Source organism: Melozone crissalis, unplaced genomic scaffold (genome assembly GCF_028551555.1).
Source record: "Melozone crissalis strain CALT ecotype California unplaced genomic scaffold, PUWL_Pcris_2 ptg000004l_1, whole genome shotgun sequence".
Classification (NCBI taxonomy): Eukaryota; Metazoa; Chordata; class Aves; order Passeriformes; family Passerellidae; genus Melozone; species Melozone crissalis.
Window position 1 is genome coordinate 18,815,214 of NW_026535782.1, and position 21,886 is coordinate 18,837,099.

At 35.9% G+C, this 21,886-nt stretch overlaps 1 protein-coding gene across 4 annotated transcripts in view; it reads left to right on the plus strand.

Annotated features, from left to right (window-relative positions):
- DOCK4 (dedicator of cytokinesis 4) overlaps positions 1 to 21,886 on the plus strand; it is a 223,559-nt gene that overhangs the window by 80,384 nt on the left and 121,289 nt on the right. For all 4 annotated transcript variants that reach the window (XM_054280760.1, XM_054280777.1, XM_054280769.1 and 1 more), the window contains exons 2-8: positions 1,525 to 1,608; positions 2,640 to 2,680; positions 4,996 to 5,051; positions 6,710 to 6,806; positions 8,494 to 8,642; positions 10,032 to 10,116; positions 11,768 to 11,919. In XM_054280760.1, coding sequence (XP_054136735.1) covers positions 1,525 to 1,608; positions 2,640 to 2,680; positions 4,996 to 5,051; positions 6,710 to 6,806; positions 8,494 to 8,642; positions 10,032 to 10,116; positions 11,768 to 11,919 — 664 coding nt within the window. The remainder of the gene's footprint in view (positions 1 to 1,524; positions 1,609 to 2,639; positions 2,681 to 4,995; positions 5,052 to 6,709; positions 6,807 to 8,493; positions 8,643 to 10,031; positions 10,117 to 11,767; positions 11,920 to 21,886) is intronic.

Here is a 21,886-nt window from a genome sequence, read left to right on the forward strand (position 1 = left end):
CAGGATTTTTTTAGGGATAAAGATCGTGGGTTAATCACAGTGATGATTTTCTCATGAGTGAAATGATGAGGGAGTACAATGAGTTTTGAAGTCTTCAAATTCTGGAGAAGGATTTGGCAAAAAAGTACTTTTTGTGTGTTTTTAAATGTGCTGTCCTATAGCCTAAACCATATCCTGTCGGTTTACTCCTTAAATCCCGAACTTTCTTCTGAAGATTCACAAATAAATTTTCGGTTTCTGTGGTTGCTGCCAGCTAACCTCTCCTGCTGCCTTTGATGAACAATGTGGCAGGCACAGATGGTGGATGACAGGTTATGTTGTGTTTGAGTGTTGTGTCTGCTTGTGGCAGGGGACACCTCCAACAGAAGGCAAGAGCGCATATATGTCCTTGCATATATGCAATTCCTTTTGCATATTATTTGTGAAGTTTTCTTGTCATGCCTCTCACTTATTGGGGTTTCCTTTTTTGCTATTATATTTGAGGTTTCCTGTCTGGATGGGTAGATATTTGGCAGCAGTAAGACTGCTGTTAGGCTGCAAAGTCTTTTTGTGCATCATGCCCTGGTGGATAGGCTGTTTTCCTCTTCCACTTCAAAATTCAGCTCTGAAAGAATATTACAATATAGAGAACCAAAAGCACTATTGCTTGGTCTCATGGCCTGGATTAGGCAATATTTTACTTCAGCATTTCAAGTACAGAAAGAACAGGATTGAATAGCTGAATTGCTAGCTAACATGTTAGTGGATTTTTAGCATTTTTAGGAGTGAGGTCTTTGAGTGGCTTTTGGGCATTCTGTTTTAATTCAGAGCGAAATAATAGCTGTCTATTGTTTTAGAACTAACAATATAAGACTTAATATTTGGCCATTGTAAATATTCGGGACCATCACTGCTCTGGTGGATGTTTTGTTTTATCTCCAGCTCCATTTCTGTAGCTCTTGTCCCAGCCTGAGCTCATGACCGGCAGGTGAAGCTGCAGGGGAAGCTTAGTGTGCATGGGTGTATTGGAGTGAACAACATGCTTTAGTGGCCTCCACCCCCTAACCATTTCCTCACATTTGGGATTTTATGGAGTGCTGGGTCTATAGCATCCATTAAGCAAATGTGAAATAAGGTTTTCTTTTCATGGTGTGTGAGTGGTATGGATGGCAACAAAAATATTGGCACTTTCAGCTCACAAAATTCTGAGGTCTGATGCGTGTTAGTGTAAGCATTTGGAATAAAACACTTTCTGTCCTTCGGGGTAGTTATACTAGCTAATAGTGTTCTCCAGTACAAGCTTTCCATTCATGTATCATAAGGCTGTGTTTAAGTTCATTTCTGAGTCCTGTGTTTTGAATTTTCTGCTCATAAAAGTGGCTTAATTATTCTTTTTTTTTTTTTACTTTTTTCACACTTTATTAAATTTGAGTAAGCCTGTTTGTTCTAACTTGTAACTTCTCATGATGATATACTATTTTGTTAACAATAGGAATAATTTGTATTTTAATGTTGTAAATAATTGAGGCATGTTATATTTTTCAGTAATTGCTGGTTTTCGAGGGACAGTCCCCCATGGCCTATCACTGGAGATTGGAGACACCGTTCAAATATTAGAGAAATGCGATGGTGAGTTCACAGGTGATTCCAGTGAGAATTAAGCTTTGTGTATTGATGGTTTGAACCCCACAATATTCATTTATTTTGTTAAAGTAACACATTTTTGAAATCAATAATATAATATATTTTGGCCTCTTAATTTTTTTCCACAGTTCCAGTGAGCTCTAATCTCTATAATAATTAATTTGCAGTACATTGGTTTTTATTTAATCTCTCTTCAATAAACATTTACAGAGGATAAGAATTGTAACAGAAAGAAAGTCTCTCATGATTCTTTTGCTTTCTTGGTATTTCTGAGGGAAACCTGGCTGCCATCAAGACATTTTCAAATTAATTCAAAGTCACAACTTAAAATCTTAAAGCAGTGTAAGCATTGTCTTCTGCTTTGCATTAGAGAATGCAAATATAATTTTAACAAATGTCTGTGGCTAGGGTTAGAGAAATAAAGTTGCATTTTCTTTTTATAAACTGCCTCCCTAACATCTAAAAATCAACACATTGATTTTTTTTTTTTTTTTTTTTATCATTTGGGATCATATATAGGGTTTGGGTTTTTTTTTTGTTGGTGACTTTTTTTTTTTTGTAATATCGCAGCAGGATTATATATCGTTAACCTTGTAAGAAATGTTCTTTTAGAAGGCATAGGATCTATTCTGTTGAATCAGGTATATTATGAGTTTTATATAGTATTCTAGTTGATAGATGTAGAACCTCAAGTCCAGAAATTATTTGTAAATGTTTTGAGTTAGTAAGAAACTATTTCTGTTTTGACTGCTGTGGTGTCCAAGGCAGAATTTACCTAGGTTACATTGTTAGAAAAGTTTAGGGTTTAAGAGTAATTCCTGAAATTGTGTGAATGAAGTCATCCATATATGAACTAGTTTAAATGAAATACCTTTCACTGTATGGAAAATCTTTTAAATTAATATAGTCTGACAGCACTGTGGAATTGTCATATCTGTCCAAAATGGAAAGATGAAATCTGTATTACATATGTAAATGATTTGCACTCTTTAAAAACCAATATACTTTCTTCACAGGGTGGTACAGAGGATTTGCCTTAAAAAACCCCAATCTTAAGGTAAAGGTCAATTGCAGTTTTGCATTCTTGGGCAAAAATATATATTTACTTTTTAAAAGTTGATAATCTGCTTGTAAGTGTATGATATTTACTCTTAAAAGAAAACCATAGCTTAGTGTTAAGTATATTATTGGTACTACTCTAATTAGACTTGGACATGGATTACCCTTTTGAAATGCTTCTATGTATTAGGATAATGCACTTCACAAATCCAGGGCTGTGGTGAATTTTCTTTCATTTCCAAACTTTAGGTTTTCCACTCAGAGGAAGCTGAGTTGAAGGGAAAAGACTATTGAGAATAAAAAATGTAAAAACTGTTGGAAAAGTTGGTTAAACTGTGCCTGTTTTTCTTGAAGCTACGAATTAATTTAGAGCAGCCAGTGGAGACAGCCAGTTTATAGGAGCCCCATGCAGGGTATCAATTGAATAAAACATATGTGCTGCCATGTAAAATAGATGCTTCGTTTTGGTTTTCTTTGATGTGTAGTCTTCGGTTTCCATAGCAGCATAGTATTCTAAACCAGACTTCACTGATTTATTTCTTCTGCATTCAGACATGAAAAGTTATGGAAATTTATATTTCAGTGTCTGTTCATGTTGTATGTTTAAGCTTTAGTTGTCTTTTTTGTCTTGCTATTTTCTTAACCTCTCCTGTTGTCTTGCCTCTGGGATTGTACTGATAGTTTTTTCATGGGAAAGAAAGATCCTAAATTACCTGTTCATCCTTTAACCTGCATTATAAGCTGTGCTCTTCTTTTTTCTGTCCTCATTTCCAAGATGATTCAGCTGCAAAAAAGGCACATACACAATAATTTTGAAAAGTTTCTAGGGCCTTATATCCAGTTATTGGCCTTTCATGCCAAGGCCTGTGGTCTCTAATCACATAAATTTCCTTTCTTTATACAGAAGGTCGATTCAAACAATAAATTTAGCTACAGAGTCTAATTTGATGTTTACTACTTTGACCTCATTGATGTATTTTACAGTTTGATTTACAAGACATGAGCAGTTGTGGTTTGTTATTGCATCTTCTGTGTCTTTTGTTGCAATTCTCACCACATGCTTGCTGTCAGTCTTGCTTTGTGGTCTGTCAAATGTGTGATGGAAGTTATGAATAGGTTTTCTAAACATGACTTGATGTGTGAAGAGATGAGATATATATTCTCTGTTTTCCTAGCATGAATGCAAGCAGTTTTTCTGGCTTGGGTTTTTGAAGGGAGTCTCTCCAAAAGTAAAATCATAACAGCACCTTGTACCTCCTCTTGTTATTGGTAGTCTCTGTAAAGATTCTTCCCCTGTTATTGTGCCAGCTTTGACACTGGAAGCAGTGATGTGTGGCAGCTGGTGTGCAGTAAGGGTGCATCTGCATCCCTGACTCATCCCTGTTGCACCTGCAGGGCTCTGTGTCCTACTGTCCTTGGGAGATGCTCCCCTCAACTACTCTGCATTACAGAGGAGTAGGAGCATTTAAAAGGGTAGCTGTCTCTACACTGTAGATTTGGTTTTGAAGGTCTAATGGTTGTGTGAAAAGAAAATGGGACACCATCATCACAAAGGAAAGCTGTATGCAGCTGTGCTTATTATGAAGAGACCATATATGTATTTTCTCTCACTGCATGAGCTGTAGTGTATTATCTTCCCAGCCAGAGGAGCTGACTTGCTTCATTTTGCTCATTGTGATTTGTGCAGGCCAGTGTGCTGTGGGAGCAGTGGCGCTGTTGCAGCAATGCTGGGTGCTCACCAGGATGGTGGGGAGCCTTTAGCAGCTGGGAAGGAGCTGGTCCTGGCAGGCACAGGCGCTGTCATGCGCATCTGCCACAACTTTCCTCGCACTGCAGGCGGAGCAGCCACCAAATTAGACTCCGTTTTTATTTCCTCTGTCTACTTGACTTTATTTTTATTGAATATTGTTAGCTTCGTTTATTCTGCTTAATTTTAAAAATCCCTTTCTGAAAATGCTTATTTTTAAGATGCAGTTGATAAGACATTATCCCCCACAGCTGGTCTGTTTCTTATCAAGGTAGAAATAATGAATAAAACAGTCTGCCATAAGGAAGCTCTCAAACAAGTTCTACATGAGTTTATCTTCTAATTTTCTGAAGTGTTGAAGATTTTAAACTCTACTGAATATGGCATTTCAGTTTCTGTTGGAGCTATACTGAGTATTTATTGCATTCTTTCCTTGTGTGTGTTTTATGTTAATTATTTGGAGGACTTTGAATTCAGCATGTATTTGCATATTGAATTATACTAAAGGGAATGCCAAACTCTAAACCTAAAAAAGAGTTTTTACCTAAACTCTTTTTATTTTTCAGGGTATATTTCCATCTAACTACATTCACTTGAAGAATGCATGTGTTAAGAACAAAGGGTATGTGTGAAATGTTCTAATTTCAGATATTTAAACACGGTCAGTTACTTGTACCAAAGATCTTTTGCTTATAAAGTAAATAATTTAGTTATGTTATGATGGCTCCAGCCTACTGCCAGAGGACTTGAAATGGTTGTCTTTAGCTAACCTGATACTCCTGCATAGTCATAAAATTGGAATGCTGTATCCAGAAGAGGCACTGAATGCAATTGGGAATATCACTCTGTATTGTTTAGAGAAAAGGGGAAACAATTATGTTATGTTTGGCTTGAAAACGGCATTGCCTTAATTTGAAGAAATTATTCTGTACATAAGCTGTCTTTCAACCTGCTGTTTAAGATTAGCTGTTTTCTTTGAGGGCTGTAGCTCTACCAGTTGCCATTTTACAAAAAAAAGCGTAAAAAATGTATCAGCTTAATGGCAAAAAATTTTGCTAAACCTATAAATGAATAGAGAAAGGTTTTTGTTTTTTTCAGGTGATGGAGAGCCAGTATTTATTTTTGACAGCAGTTGATGTTTTTTCAGATTTAGAAGAATAAAAACCAGATAAAAACTAGAGTCATTGGTTAATATTAGGCTTTAAATTTTGTTTTGGAATTCAAGTTGTCTGACTTAAAAAAACAGTGATTTTTTTTTAATGTATAAAACTTGATGCCTTGGTAGTGTCATTTTAAAAAAATTAAAATTTAACTTAAAAAAATTGTCAGTGAATTTAACAGTTTTTTCACAGATTTACTTAATTTGTAATTGTTCATATTGTATCCTTCATTTGGATTTATTAGTAGAGAACTGATACAAAACAGTTTGAAAACTGTTTAGGTAAGGACATTTTTCATAATAGCTGGATGCCTGAACATGAAGTGACCCTTTGTTTTAGGAGCATAAATGAGTGTGTTGGAGATCCATTATTCATAATGGGCAGAAATAATAATGAAGACTGTAATAGTATTAAAACAATTTCATTCTCACGGGTGAAAATGTCCCCGTGTTACTGTTAAACTCCCTGTTGTCCACTATGAAATTACAGCCACATGTGATTTGTCATGCCCTAGGATCCCTTTTTCCTTTTCAAGTTGTAACTAAAACTGAAGGCTCGGTGAAACAAAATTGTAAGCCATCACAATAAAATAAAATTTAAAGGCAGAATAATTTTTGTTAGTGGACACCATGAGAGTATTTGCATGGATTTCAATCTTTGTTGCATCTATTTCCTTTGTTAGTTAGTTTCCCATTCAGGCCATGCTCCCTGCTGCACATCATGGCCAAGAGCTGTCACATTGTTATGTTAATTTAGCAAGAGAGACAAGATATCATGAAAAAAGTAATCCAGGCATGAAAAGCTGAAGTGTCAAGATCCCGCTGGAACCTATGGGATTTATTCTGCTGTGAAAGTTGGTTTTTATATGCTTATCTCATAGTAGAAAAAACTCACCTTGACTTCTCTGGGGCCAAGACTTTGCATGGGGATTAAGCTATTTTCACCCAAAGTTTTTCCATGGGGATTCAATAAATCTACAAATAAAAAGTGTCGTGGTCTGAAGGGAGCACTCATGTAGGTTGACAGATATCACTGTTGGCAGTAGGAAGTCTACATATTAGTAACTGCAATGGGATTAGTAATGCTTGTGCAATATCATGTGTTCTTCTGCATGTTACAGACAATTTGAAATGGTTGTTCCAACAGAAGATTCTGTTATTACAGAAATGACATCCACTCTAAGAGACTGGGGAACAATGTGGAAACAACTCTATGTGGTAAGTACCTTGAATAATATTGCTTTGACTTAATAAATGTGATCTCAAAAGATGCACTGTTGTTTTGATGGTCTGGTTTAATTGAAGTATTTATTTCAGAAAAAATCCAAAGCATTCAGGTTTTTTTAAAATTGTTTTACTAATGCCTTGAAACCTTATTTTAGTGTTATTAGTGTGTCTCTTGTATTCATATGAATCATAATAATATACTTCAGTAGAACTTATCAGATACCAGGACCAAAGATGCACCTGAATTACTGTTTATCCAATTTAGTTTTTTGACTGCAGAAATGAAAGCTCTATAGCTTTAAAGCTCTATAGTGTCTGATGGAAAATTGTGAAAACATACTGTCAGTATAGGTCTCTATAATGTTCCTACAAAGTCCTTTTTTGTCTCCTGTTTCTAATTCTATGACCTTTTTACCCTTGGTTTTCTTTTACTTAGAACATTCATATTTCCCTCTTTTTGTTGCAGCAGTTGCACAGCTCTTTCTGGCAAAAATTTTCTTCACTGCTGTTGTTATTGCGTGTTCTAAATTACCCTGCTTTTCTTCCTTTCCAGACAGAAAGCCAAGACAAATAATAAATTAATGCCCTTTTAGTGAGCTTATGATGTGAAAGAATGTAAAGTAAAAAGATCAGATTTATCAAATTGCAATTTTTCAGAGTGCTTGGAATATAAAAGTTGTTGATGGAGAGTAATGGTGCTTCTAAATGAATTTTAGGTTTAACTTATGCAGCAGAACTAGCTGAACTTTATTTTTATGCCTTTTATTCATAGGAAGAAAGCAAAGGGAAATAGACTTATGGTTTTTGGCGAGAATTAACAGAACAAATCTTAACAGGAGTGTTTCTTCAATTTTGTGTGGTGAATCACTTAGATGAAGGTTGTAGTAATTTCTCAACCTAAAGGTTCTAAAAAAAAAAAAGTAAAATTACTTAGAATTAGTGAAGGAAGAGTTAATAGATTTTTCCAGAACAGAGGTGCATTTATGGGAAATGGTTATGCCTATAGCTGGTATATAATTAGAGTAGGAGGATGTGGTTTCAAAGCAGTCATATTCACGTAATTTCTCCTACTTCACAGTTAGATAAAGAAGAACTGTCTGGACAAGATTCTGTCTGTGTGATACTATTTATTTATGATAAGGTGGTAGTATGTAGAGTTATATCAATGCAAGGGAAAGTTAAAACAAATTAACACTGTGGTTCAGCGTTTGAATGCTCAGAGCTATTGCTTTTTCTATCCCTTATGCATATGAGTTCAAATAGTCTTGAAATATAGATGATATATTCAGTTTGGATGAGACAGCAGCAGAGTGAACATACTCTTGGAATAAAATAATGCTGTGTCATGCAACACGTGAACGTTTTTTGTTGAATTTTTGTCATACCTGTCATGTACACTAGATTAGGTTAAACGTAAGAGAGACACAAGGAGTTGGACTGGAATATTGGGATGGGTTTGGTGCATAGAAAAGGTCTGTGGCAGGTCTGAAATTATTTTATATGCACACACTCACATGCAGGTAAAATGGTCACAGTGTGATGGGGAATAAAAGATTAAGCCAGGGGAAAAGGGGGTTTTCCTAATTTGCTCATGTATGTATTTATTAGGATTATCAGTCTATAAGCTGATATCCTGATTATCAGGTGATGCAGAGGCAATCATGTTTGTGTCTCACAGAGGAATGAGGGGGATCTCTTCCACCGGCTGTGGCACATAATGAACGAGATCCTGGACCTGCGGAGGCAGGTCCTCGTTGGCCACCTCACCCACGACCGCATGAAGGACGTCAAGCGCCACATCACGGCTCGGCTGGACTGGGGCAACGAGTGAGTCAATGTACAGACATCAAATGTGGTCAAACTGCAAAGACAGCTCTTTAGGCTGATTGCAGAATGGTGAAATAAAGAACAAATTTCTAACAAGTGTTACTTTTTTTTCCAATGGACTTTCTCCTTCATTGTTTTTCTGTCCACTGTGTTTTAACAGTGAAAAGTGGATTATTGTTTTGTTCTGCTTTTTTTTACATCTGTGTAAGTTATGTAGCAGTAGTACTATCTATAAGATAGTACTTATTCCAATTCCAGTACTTATTCCAATCTGAAACAGCATTTTACATAATTTTAATACACATGATGCCTGCATGATGCATCCAGCAGAGCTTTGTGTTCTAACTGAAACTGTGTTGTTTGGCATTGCTTCTTTTCTAACTTGGTCACACAATTTAGTTTCTACTTGGACATCTCTAACATACATTCAGCTACTGTGCTCTGCATCTTCCTTTAGTCTGAATAACTGAAATGAGCTTACACAAATTTTATTGTCTTACTTTTTTTAAGCAAGAAAATAGTTAAAACACCCTCTGGTATTTAGGTTCTGTTTCTGAAGTCTCTTCTTTAGCATATATTTATACAGATAAATGCTAACTAAAGGAAGCAATATTCAGTAGGAGGATTACCTCGATTTCCGGGGTTTCTACAGCTGTCTGAAAGCATAAATATCTAACAAAGTGAAAGGGTTGTGCGTAAATGTGTATGATTACCTGTCTACTTAGAATTTTGCGGTAACTGAAATAAATTAATTGTGAAGGTTTTTTACATGGAGAGTTCCTGCTCTTTAGAACATAAGTTTGAAAAACTTTATAATCTTTTGAATTTTCCTAAATTGACTAAATTGCTAAAATGACTGCCTTCATGTCCTTATGCATTCTTAAACATTATTGCTTGCTGCTGTGCTGGAAATAAATTGTATTCCTGTTGATTCAAGCTCATTTCCTTATTTTGTTCAGGGGATACAGGCTAGCATTTTTGATACCATCCACTCCAAACTGAAAATAAGCTATGTTTTAGTATTTGATGGATTTTCTTTTTATCTTCATTTCCGTGGTTGTTATTCAAATTGACAGTACTAGTGCATTCACACTGAAATGCTCACAATAGTATGAAGGACAATGTCGATTGCACATTGTCCACTCTGTGAAACAGATTTAAAAATTGTGGGAAAACATTGTATTAATGTTGCAAAGTGGAGAAAGGGAACGAGTCAAATGTGAATGGTGGCTACAGCCAAAATACATTAAAATAAAACCAAAGTCAACTAATTCTAGAGTACAAATTAACGTGTGCATTGTTTATTCAAATAAACAACAAACGCATGCAGAGCTACTTTGTTTCTTTTGAAAGTAGAAGCTACTTACTGTTATTCCATTTCTCATACAGACAACTGGGACTTGACTTAGTTCCAAGAAAAGAATATGCTATGGTGGATCCTGAAGAGATCAGCATTACAGAGCTCTACAGGCTGGTAGGTGAATGAAATGTTTGATGTTTCTGCTATCAAATTACGTACTGATGGTCCACTCTTCTCTTTAACCAAAAGTACCTTTTTTGATACAATATATTGGCATTTCATAATGCAATGAGTTTTACTATAAGCAAAGAATTTTTTTGAACAGCTATGTCATCCCTAAATATGTATGAAATTCTTTGATTTGATATTTAATTTGTCTTTGCCTACATGCTTAAATATTATTTGTTAAAAGTTTTGGTTTCTCATATACCTTTAAAATTGTGCTAATATGTGAATAAGAATTTAATCATCAATAAAAGCTTACGGGACTCTTTATCGTTAGAGCTTTACCTGGCTTATGAGCCTGTCTAGATAAGCTTTGTGGAAATATAATAATGGTATAATATTGTCACAATTAATCATACTGGGCTCTTGGTACTTTCTAATATATTAATGTAAATAGCAGTTAAATTGCATAAGAAAGCTTTCCTTTGGGTCTAAAAGCCCATCTTGATGTACTAAAATCAGCACTGATATTTCTCATTCTGATTAAATCTCCAGCAAGGTCGAAGAAAACTTGCCAATTCATTTATGTTGGCTTTGGCTCATATTTAAGTACTGCAGCTGTTACAGTTACAGAGTTCTGAGCTTTATGTGCTTAAGACTAAACTTGTATTTAAGCTGAATTTTATTTATTACAACTTTTGTATTTAAGTTCAAACCCCCCAAAAACATCAATTGGTACAATTTTTGTGGATATAAAATAATGATGTATTTTTGTAATAATTTTTAATTTGTATTTTACTTGTATTGTTGACTTGTAGGGTCAAGATTAATAGTAAATTCTTTCTGCTAGAATCAGTATACCTTTGAGTAATTTCAAAGGGATTTGTGATATTATGGAATCCTGTTGAAGCACTAGATGAAATATGGTGAGGAACCATTAATCACAAGAGGAAACATACAGAGGAAAAATCACCCAGAAAACTAGTAATGGCACTCATGGAGTGTACTTGGAAAAAAGATAACCTCAGTATGAAGACTATGTAACTTAGAAAGATTGCTGTTTAAAATTATTTTTGTTACACTGTAAGAGAGGGATAGTACAACTTAATATTGTCCTTCACTTAATGGGTAACTAAAATGCAGAAGGTATAAACTGTGACATCAAATCAAGAGAATTTATTAGCTTGTACAAAGCAGTTTGCCAGAGATCATAGAATGCAGTTATGATTGCTTTTCCCCAGTTTAAAATACTAGTATTTAGTCTTCTGCAAAAGCATTTTTTTATGTGTTTGAATAGTGGAATATCAGATCATTAACCACTTAAACCAGCTAAGAAATACTATGTTGTTATAGCACAAAGCTTTAAAGTGGCTCCACACTTTCAGAGTAAAAAAAACCCACCAACTTCTAGAGATTACTGTTTTTCACCTAGAGATAACTATGATGAAATGTAACACTGGGAAAGTACATTCCCTGTGTTTTCCTTCTCAGATGCAAAAGAAAAAAAAAAAAGAGAAAGGAAAAAATACAAGTTAGTATTAATTTAAAAAAATACTAATTTGGAATAAGAAAATAGTTCTACATTACATATTTTACCTCTTTTTGTTTTGAGAATTTTGTAATTGACTCAAACTGGTCACTGTTTTTGTGGTGTTTTCAGATGGAACATCGCCATCGGAAAAAAGACACACCAGTACCAGCTAGCAGCCACCATCTTTTTGTTCAGATGAAGAGTTTAATGTGCTCCAATCTGGGAGAGGAACTGGAAGTAATCTTTTCACTCTTTGATAGTAAAGAAAATCGACCCATCAGGTACCATATGATTTCTATTTAAATACTGATTTTACATAAGTTTTACAGTAAAACCTGTATATTTTGATACAGGTAACAAATTCCACATTTAGAAACAAAGGCAAGGTGGGTTTCTTTCATGAGAATATTTTGCCTCCTTCTGAAATTCAGTTGCTATGTCTAATGGTTTGTAGTGTTATTTAAGGTATACAAAAATGTATACATCTCTGTCTTGTTTACTTATTTCACTTTCCAGTTGTTTTTTTTTCTTTGTAGAGAAGTTCATATACATATAGAGAATGGTAATTTTTAAGTATCCCTATTTTCATCCCTCCTAATCAGTGCACATTCAAAACTTTGAACTTTTGCTTTCTCTGTAATATTTATAAGAGAAATTCTCCTCGGTGCATGAGATTGGAGGGCTCCAATAAATGCTTAGTCAGTGACTTATGCATATTTTTTATAAAAGGAGACTTTGCTTCTATGAGAAGGTGCTGGTTCTTCAGTGAAACTGTCAAAATCAATCTGTCCTAGAGTTTAAATTCTGTGAGAGACCTGATAACCTTTGATTTTTAAAATATTCAATAGCTACTTCTATTTTCAGAATTCTGGCTAAGAGAGAGAACATGGGAGTGATTAGTAGTGAAGCCACTGTGCATTTAATAAATGCGAGCAGAGGAGGAGAGTACAGTTAGTGCAAGAGCTCAGCGAGTTCCCTTTGAGGAATAGGCCAGGAAATCTGAACCATTGAGTGGCTGTGCCATGGTGATGGGTGTGGTGGGTTGACCCTGGCCTGCAGCCAGCCACAGCCACCCTGTCACTCCCCTCCTCATCTGGACAGGGGACAGAAAATAGAACAAAAGGCTCACGGGTCAAGATAAGGACAGCGAGAGATCACTCACCAATTAACATCACAGATAGAACAGACCTGACATGGGGAAAATGAATTTTTTACCAATCATATCATAGTAGGATAATGAGAAATAAACCCAAAACTTCAAGCATCTTCCTTCCCACTTCTCCCTTCTTCCTGTGCTCAACTTCATTCCTGATTTTGACTCCTTCGTCCACCCTGGCAGTACAGGGGACTGGAAACTGCAGCTGTGGTCAGTTGGTCACACATTGACTCTGCCACACCTTCCTCCTCCAGGGGAGGACTCCTCACACTCTTCCTCTGCTCCAGCCTGGGGGCCCTCCCACAGGATGCAGTTTTCCATGAGCTTCTCCAGCCTGAATCCTTTCCACAGCTGTTGTCTTAAATATGGAAATAGGAGTGTGGGGAACTGTGTGGAAGTTGGGTTGAATTTGTCAAAATTATGTCTGTGCTTTGCAGTGCAGGCAAAATAAGTAACCAGTACTTAGAAGGAAGAGTATATTGAGTACATTAATTTTTCTGGTTAGTGAGATCATGTATTCTCAGCTAGTGTTACAGTGTTAGCTGTTAAATACTGACATTCATTCTGGTCGGCACTTCAGACAGCCATCACGAAAATTCAGTTTCCTGTCGTTTCTGAGAATTAAACGTGCATCAAGACATTTGTTTGTGTTCACTCCAATGAATGCCACAGCAGGTGATAGATTTACAAGAGAGCTGCAGACTTTGACAGAAAACAATTTGGGGTGATATGGATTGCTGAAAACAAGGTTAAGGCAGTGGTGGTGGTGTGAAAGCAAATGGATTTGATTTCCTGTTACATGAAAGCACAAATTCTAGAGCTGTTTCTTACGTGCCTGCTGTGATCTGACCTTTAGCTATTGATTCCTGACTCCAGCATCTGTTTTCAGCTGCTGTAAACTTCCTCATCCCATTACTGGCAAATGTTGAAGAAATGTGTTGTTACAAATCCAAACTGCCTTCTAGGGTATGGGGAGAATGACAGGATAAGCTTTGTGAAGGTAGTTTGCACCATCTGCAATTCAAACAAACATACCAAACTCTAACAAAAAAACCCGAACAAGCATAACAAAAAAACCCTCGCAAGAAACAAACAAAAACTTCTCCACGTACTGGAAAAGCTAAACTTAAGAGAGGTTTCACAAGAACAAATTAAATGCAAGGTATATCTATATCACAGAAAGAACTCTGGATTGCAGAGCTGTTCAAGATGGATCCTTATATGATCTGTCTTGACTTGATGTGGAAGTGACTTAACTGGTTTATTACAGACTTAAACCAAAGCTGGTTGATTGTGGTGCACAACAGTCTGGTACAATGTGTATTTTTTATTCAATACAAATGGGTGGGATGTTTCAGAGATCTTTAGGCCCTTGCTGACACATGTTTGACATGAACAATCTCCTCAGAAGGATGCTGATGCATGAGAGGAGTCAGTGTCCCTAGCCCCTGCAGTTCACACCCTGCAGTGATGCCAAAGCCTACGGGCAGCAGTGGCGCCGAGGAGGATGGGCACTCAGACTCTTCTGCTCGTTTCTAGCAAAAGGGCTGGTCAGAAGCTGGGTGTACTGTAGTACAGATCCTTACGCCTTAGGATCTGTCAGAACCGAGCTGTGTCATTGGTCCATTGGTTTCCAAGTCATTGTTTTTGGTCCTGTAGAATAATGTAATGAAAAGAACAGATGAAACTTTTTACTAGCACATGTAAAGATAGTAGTATATGAATATAAATGATTTAAAATTTATTTCTCCAAACATTTGCTTATGTTATTGGAATTGTTTGGACTTCATTTCTTTGAGCTTTGCTGCTTTTTATGTTAAATTTTGCAAGCACTGTATGTGTGCCAAACTTTCCTCAGGTGGGTAATCCTGTTTATTTTAATGAGAGTGTTTGAATGCATAATAGAGTGTTCATTGTCTACCTCATATAAATTGACATAAATCAAGTCAGCTTTGTAGCCTCTTGAAGAGTTCTGTTGGAGAGAGTACAGAATTCAAATTTAATAATACAATTTTTTAAAACTAACTTAGCTTCTTCTCAGGTGGACCTGCAATTATAAGCTCTCTCTAGATCAATATATCTATCTCTAATAAATCTATCTTATTTTTTCTAACCTCAGGTATATGCAATGAAAACAGCAGCTTTAAAAGATTGTTGGAAGACTAGAAGAAACATTGTCTGTTTACTTCTTTAATTGATTGGATATCTTTTTCCACAGCTTTTTTTTTTGGTTGGTTTTATGTTATCAGTATCATACATTCAACTGTTTGAACAGCAATATTTGTTCAAGTATCACAGTAAACAGAATAGCAATTGTAGATACTGAGGTGAGCAAAGTCTCTCATAAAAGGAATAGTATTTCCAGTCCAGACTAATGCCAGAAAAAACCCTGTGGAAAAGTCAATGCTTTGGAAAATCAGGTGAAAGGAAGGTACTTCATAACATAGAGAATGTATGGTTTAATTGCTGAGCTTTGTATTATAGCACAAGAATAGGATTTTCCTTAGCCCATTTTAAATTTAATAAATATAATAAACTTAAACAATTTAAAACTATTTTCTTGTGCAATATTAAGAAATTATCAGACTTAGAAAATATCCACTGAGCAATAAAAGATAGTTAAACCTTTTCTTGTACAGTTATAGATTCTCTCTGAAATAAAGCATTCTGTAACAACTGAGGCAATCCAAGGTATGAGGAGAAAGCACAGTGTGTTAACAGTTCTTGCATTGGCTTAGTGGGACCAGAATTGAGTATCTAATGAGGAAATATTGTATCATTACTTGCTAAAAACAGATTAAAATAATACAGATGTATAAAGTGGAAAAAAACTAGATAGCAAATTGAAAGCTATGCGCCTGAATGTCAGCACAAAACTTCTCTCTAATTCTTGTGACCCATGTGTTTTGCCACAGGAGCTACATTTAGTAATTATTCTTGGCAGAAGTGGATTCTAACATGAAGCAATGTAGGTACTGTTTGTCATTGTAGAGACAAGCAGATGAGGAAAAGGAGAACAGTAGTAATTTTAATTCCTTTTATGGCTTGTAAAATATATTAATATAGATTGCTGTGGCTTAAGAGACAGATCAGATTCTTTGGCAGATAGGAAGTGTAAGTTTGAATATTCAAAGGCAGAGTGAGAAATTGGACATGTGTCTTTTTTCTCTTAAAGAAAAATACACACCTACTAATATAAATCTATTCTTCACCTACACTGCATTCTTGTTCCTCTTTATTAAAAAAACAAAAAAGGAAAATCCCCAAAGTGCTTTATATTTAAATTCAGAATTTGCTCTTCTTCATCATCTTTTGTTTCCCTGAGTAGTTGTGCATCACTAGACATGAATTAGTCCTGAAATGAAGTACAAGTATGTCTTCAGGTGAATGGCAGGGGGAGGAGCAGACCACCAGCATCACCTCTGGAATCTGTGTAGATGGATGTATCTTTCTGCAGTCACAAGTAAATGTCAAGATTAAGACATGACCAATGCTTTCCATTTTGTCTGATTCCAGAAAATTTCATGATGAATCAGTGGACTCTGCAATTGGAATCCAGCCCCAAAGACATCTAAACTTAAGATCTTTGTGTGAATTGCATCTCCAGTAACTAGTTGCTAGTTAGAGTCAGCAAAGCCTAGAAAGCAATTCAGCTGGTGAAATGTCTGCACCATATTTAGGACATTTTGGAAAGCTCCTTAGGATCCATAGATGGTAGTGATTAAGGAGCTGCTCACTGTGCCCTGAAATAATTTTGATCAGAATCTAGTCTACTACTTTTTGTTTTCTGTATCACTACTTTAGATCTCAGTAAAGTTTGAGGCTTCAAGTTCAGAAGAAGTTGATATTGAAATCATACAGGATATAAATTCTCAGTGTTAGTTATCTGAGTTTTTGACATCAGCCCTCTAGTGTGCAATCTATAGGAATCTATATATATGTACAGAATTACTGTTTTCAGTATGTGGTGATTTCTTTTTTTAGTTTAAGTAGAGCAGATATGTTGTGGTAGGCAATGTATATGGTTAAGGAATATACTCCTAATTAAACATAAACATTAGTGCTCTCATTGTGGGACCTACCAGTGCATCTTTGGGATACCAGCTCTTAAAATAAGTAAAGAGATGGAAACTAAAGCCATAAAATCATTTCCCAGTTATTCTGGTTTTGATAATGCTTCTTAGTATTCCTTTAGTGTTTTGAATAGATCATTGTTAGATGATCTTTGAGGTGTACTGTAACCCAAACCATTTTGTGATTCTATGAATAAAAAAAATAAGTATATTTATAGCTAGACAACTCCCTATTAAATATTTTTTCATCTTTAACAGCATGTATAAATGCTCATAATTTTTGTAACATGTAATGAGAATTAGATAATAGGCTTTGCATGAGATGTGAAAAACTGATTTTGAAAGGCATTAGTAACTTTCCCAGAGCAGAAATCTGGTATCAGATAGTGACAGAAAAAAATCAGTGATGCTTCAAGGTTTTTTCATTTTCAGACTTTGTGTCTAAAGAGTTCTCTAGATTAGTAAGGGCTGTTATGCCTTGCTTACACCTAACTTAGTGAGATCAGCACCCACTTTGGTCAATGGGAATGGTTTTCTATCAGTTTAACTAATCTAGAGGTAAATACTCTTTTGGGATAATTTTCCATTTGTTTGGGACAGGATGAAATTGTACTGTTCTTTTGTTGCTGGAAATAGCTGTTAAAAATAACTGTTTCTAAATATGTTGACATCCACAATAATGGCAGTCCTGTTGTATTAAGTTAGGGGTAATAATAAAATTCAGGTTTATCTGTGACTTTATTATTCCTATTACTATTCCTATTATTTATAATAAACAATAATAATATTATTTTCCAGACTGTTCCTATATTAAAATAATTGTCTAATATGGGTCTTCCCACTCTAAAGGCTTTTTTTGAATTTGACTCTTTACTTCTATGGAAGCACAAAAACTGTCAGTATTGAAGTCAAGTAGTTAAATCTGAGTCATGACATGCTTATGCTTGTTAAGGCTACAGTTGTAAGTCATTAATTTTCTACTTAATTGGTGCATGCTAATTTCACTTGATCTGTATGCATATGTATATATCCATATTTTCTGGCTAAACTAGCTGCTAGGAATAATTTTTGCTATTGCTTAAATTAGCAATAAACAGCTGAAGTCAGCCCCTGATGGTTCCTAGAGTTTTCCCTGGTGTGTTTTTGTATCATGTTCTATTTTTCTCCCCTTCCTGCTGCTTTGCTAGAACAGTAATAGCCCCTGAGTGGGGTAGAGCAAGTGTGAGTGGCACTGCTTTAACATGATACAACCATTTGGCTTTTTCCAGTAAAATTCTTAGGTTATGTGCTGTTTTATCTTCTAATCATGTGTTTCTGTTCCTCTTTTATTTCTGTTAAGGTCAGAAGCCCAGTTTTTGTGTTCCTTGAGTATTTTTGGTTCTTTCAGAAAGTAAAATACTTTAATGATGACACTTAAATTTTAGAACTAATTTCACTAGCATAGAATCCTAAAGGAAGCATTTTGGCATATTCAATTGTAGAGAGGTGCTGTTACTCTAGTTGGGAAATGAAAGAGATCCATAGTCACATCTCATGAGATTTGTTTGTCTTTTAGTTCAATCCTATTTTTCTGGCCACTGCTGAGCTTTTGCTGTCTACTTGGAGTGGTTCCTAAAGTATATGAGCTCAAACATACTCTGTGGGGATCTGTACTGGTACTTCATGCTGGTAAAGAAATGCTTTTATAAAATCTGTTCTGGAATCATGTATGTTGCACGTATGTTTGAGAAAAGCAAAATCAGAAGGACTTACCAATGTGGTAAAGAGCCTTGAAGATTTGCTTTTATATAATCTAATTTTGTTGTCAGCAAATCAACAGTTTGGAAGTCCAAGACTGCTGTTTACTTAGGCAAGTGGTGCCATCCTGTAGGAGTGGATTTGTAGAGCAGAACTTCATGCTAGACCCAATGTTAATGTGTAAATGTTTACTGTGGACTAAATCTGTGGTTGTGTGGACTGAGTGGCAGCAGCATATGTTCTAGTTGGGATTCATAGCTCTGGCTAGTGAATCAAAATGTGGAGATGATCAGAAGATTGCCTTCAAAAGCACCTAATTCAACTTGAACATGTAGATCATAAAATAGTGTTTGTAAGATGGATATTACAGGATCATAGCTTGGATGGGGGAAAGTTCTGTAAAAGAGAGTAACTCAGCTGTGCTTTGGGACATAATTGTTTACAATCACAGTGCAAAAACAATTTAGAGTTCAAAGGGATTAGGGAACTCTGAGTGCAAGCAATGAGAAACAATAGCTTTAGGTAAGAGGCCATTGTTACAGCTCAAAAAACCCTGGAAATCTGTTTGCCACATTTCAGCACACTGCAACAATCTTGTGTTCTGATGTTTTATATTAGCATCCCTTGTAGTGTGTGTGGTCACTTGTGAAGTTTTAGTAGTTTTTCTATTCCTTGGAATATGAAGGTGAATATACAGAGTCCCAGCTTTAAGAGCACTGAAGTGCGTGTGGTGATGATTGTTGGCTTTGGGGATATCTTTTTTCTCTTACCCAAACAGAAGTTAGTGAAACAAACTTTTCTTTCAGCAGTAAGATCACACTAAAAAAGCCAATGATAAATACTTCAAGGCGTTACAAAGTTACAAATTTTGTAGTGGCACTTTTTCAGAGAAATAAAAGTCTATGATGGCAGTCTGTGATTTCTGTTCGCATGTACTAATATCAGCTACTCAATGCAGCATTTTTTTTCAGCAGTGATGACCTTAGTATAGCCAGGGGCCCCATTTACACTGGAGCTCTAAGAACACCAATCATTTAATCAAAAATATATTGATTTTTTTTCTTATCAGATCCTGGAAATATCTCACTTATTAGCTTTTAATAGAATCAGTTTAACAAGTGGCAGGGGACAAAATAAGAGCTTAGCTGTTTTCTAGACAATGTACATTATTCACCAGGGCTGTGTTAACTTTATTTGTTGCTATAAGAATATTCTGCTGCTAAAAAAAAAAACAAAGCCAAAAGTCCAAGGATAACATTTACCAGATGACTGTGTTCAGAAAATCAAGTTATCCCCATCTCTTCTGAAATTCTCACCTTTCCAGTGTAGATGCCATAGGGCTGTATTAATATATGTAGCACATTACCATCTAGAGATCTTGGCTGGGTTTTTTTTTCAGGAGAATTTTGAAAACACCAGCAAAACTGGGTAGTGTATTACAAAAAAGGGAATGGAAGGTGTTAAGGCTGCTGCCTACATTTGTTCAGTTCAGACTGTGGCCCCTGTTCCTGGCATTGATGAGAATGCATAAAAGTACTGCATCATCTCCTGCTCAGAGTCCCGCTTGCTTTGCTGACCTTTACATTTATGTAGCATTTGTGCCTCTGTCTTATGCCAACATACTGCTGCAGAAATTCTTAAACCTGTAATATGACCCATAGTTCTTAGATAGCATTCTAAACCATTTCCCTTTTTTCCAAATAGCAGTACTATTGGTGGGAAAATTTCAAGGCAGCACTTCAGTAAGATGGAGCCTGTTGAGATTTTCTTTCATTGATATACATTTTGTGTCTGTGTCAATATGATATGAACATCTTATCAGAAATGATTGATGCCTCTGGCCCCATCTGTGTGGGGAGCAGAGATAAGTTGGCATGCTAATCCTCCTTTTGCTATCACCTTGAACAACCTTGTTTGTAACTATCATATTGCCCTCAAATGAGAAGAGATTCTTAAACAGCACAAAGAGAATAGGCTGTTTATCCAAGGCCAGTGAAAGCAAACTGCTTTTTTTTTTTTTTGTGAGCTTTTGATTATATCCTTAATGATTGTGTAAACTCCAGACCATACCAAAGGGTAAGATTACCCTTCCTTTGTTGTACTCTCAATGTCACCTTTTAGCGACACCCACATCATCAATCTTTTTAGCCCTTTCTTATTTCAGTTTTTTTATTCATTTAATTCAGTGAAATCACTTGCCAAAAGCTAAAATCCACATTAATTAGTCAAAATATTCACTACTCGGTGTTCTAGTTTTTAAAACAGCGTAACACAACTGTTTGTAAAACAACATAACACAACTGTTTATTCAACAGTTTTTGAAAAAGCATACTGTCATTTTTCCCCCTCATTCCACAATAATGTTAAAAAGATTTTGGTATAGTAAGAGGATGTTTAAAGACGTATTTTGCAATGTCCATGAGCATCTTCAAACGTGAGAGCTGCTCATCTGAAGGAACTGTTCTTTTAGCCATCACTCTGAGTAAAGTTTATTCAACTCACTATTTCTGTTAGCAACAGCAAAGAAAGGCTTGGATACCTCTAGAATCAAGCTAATGATACATTTTGTCTAGCCTGAAGGTTCGCTACTGACAGTCCAAGATGTCTTTCTTCTAATATATCCCTATGATCTCTCATAAAGGAGCTCAAAGATTCAATATTATTTTCAAGCACAGAAATGGGTTACACTTGACTTTCAGTAGAACGAGTACTCCAGACATCAGCACTCTAAATGCAGGAGACTCAAATAAATTCTTTGTTGCTTCTAAATCGTGTTGAACTCTAGACCACAAAGGAGATGAAGATCATATTTGTGAAGCTGTAGCCTTGCAACTTCAGTGCGAGACTACAGAAGTTGATAAAAAGGTACAGTACCTTCAAGCTTGACCCTCTGGCTCACAAAAAACATGTCACATGTTGTTGTGAGGGATAGTTCATTAATTATAGTTATTTGGAACTTCTGGGGGAGCACACAAGTGGCAGAATGTTGCATCATGGTAGTTGCTAACTTTCAGAGATGGAAGATGGAAAAGACTGTAGAAAAACATATTTCCATAAAGACCCAAATGACCTGGCTGGCTGTCTGGGCTGCCTGTATGTGGTACTTGCACATAATCACAAAATCATCAAATGGTTTAGCTGATAGGAAAGTCCAGAAGTCATCTGGTCTAACCACTCTAGAGCTGGTTTCCCAGAGTCATGTCCAGATGGCTCTCGAGTATCTCCAAGGACAGAGATTTCACAACATCCCTGGGCAACCTGTGCCAGTGCTCAGACACCTGT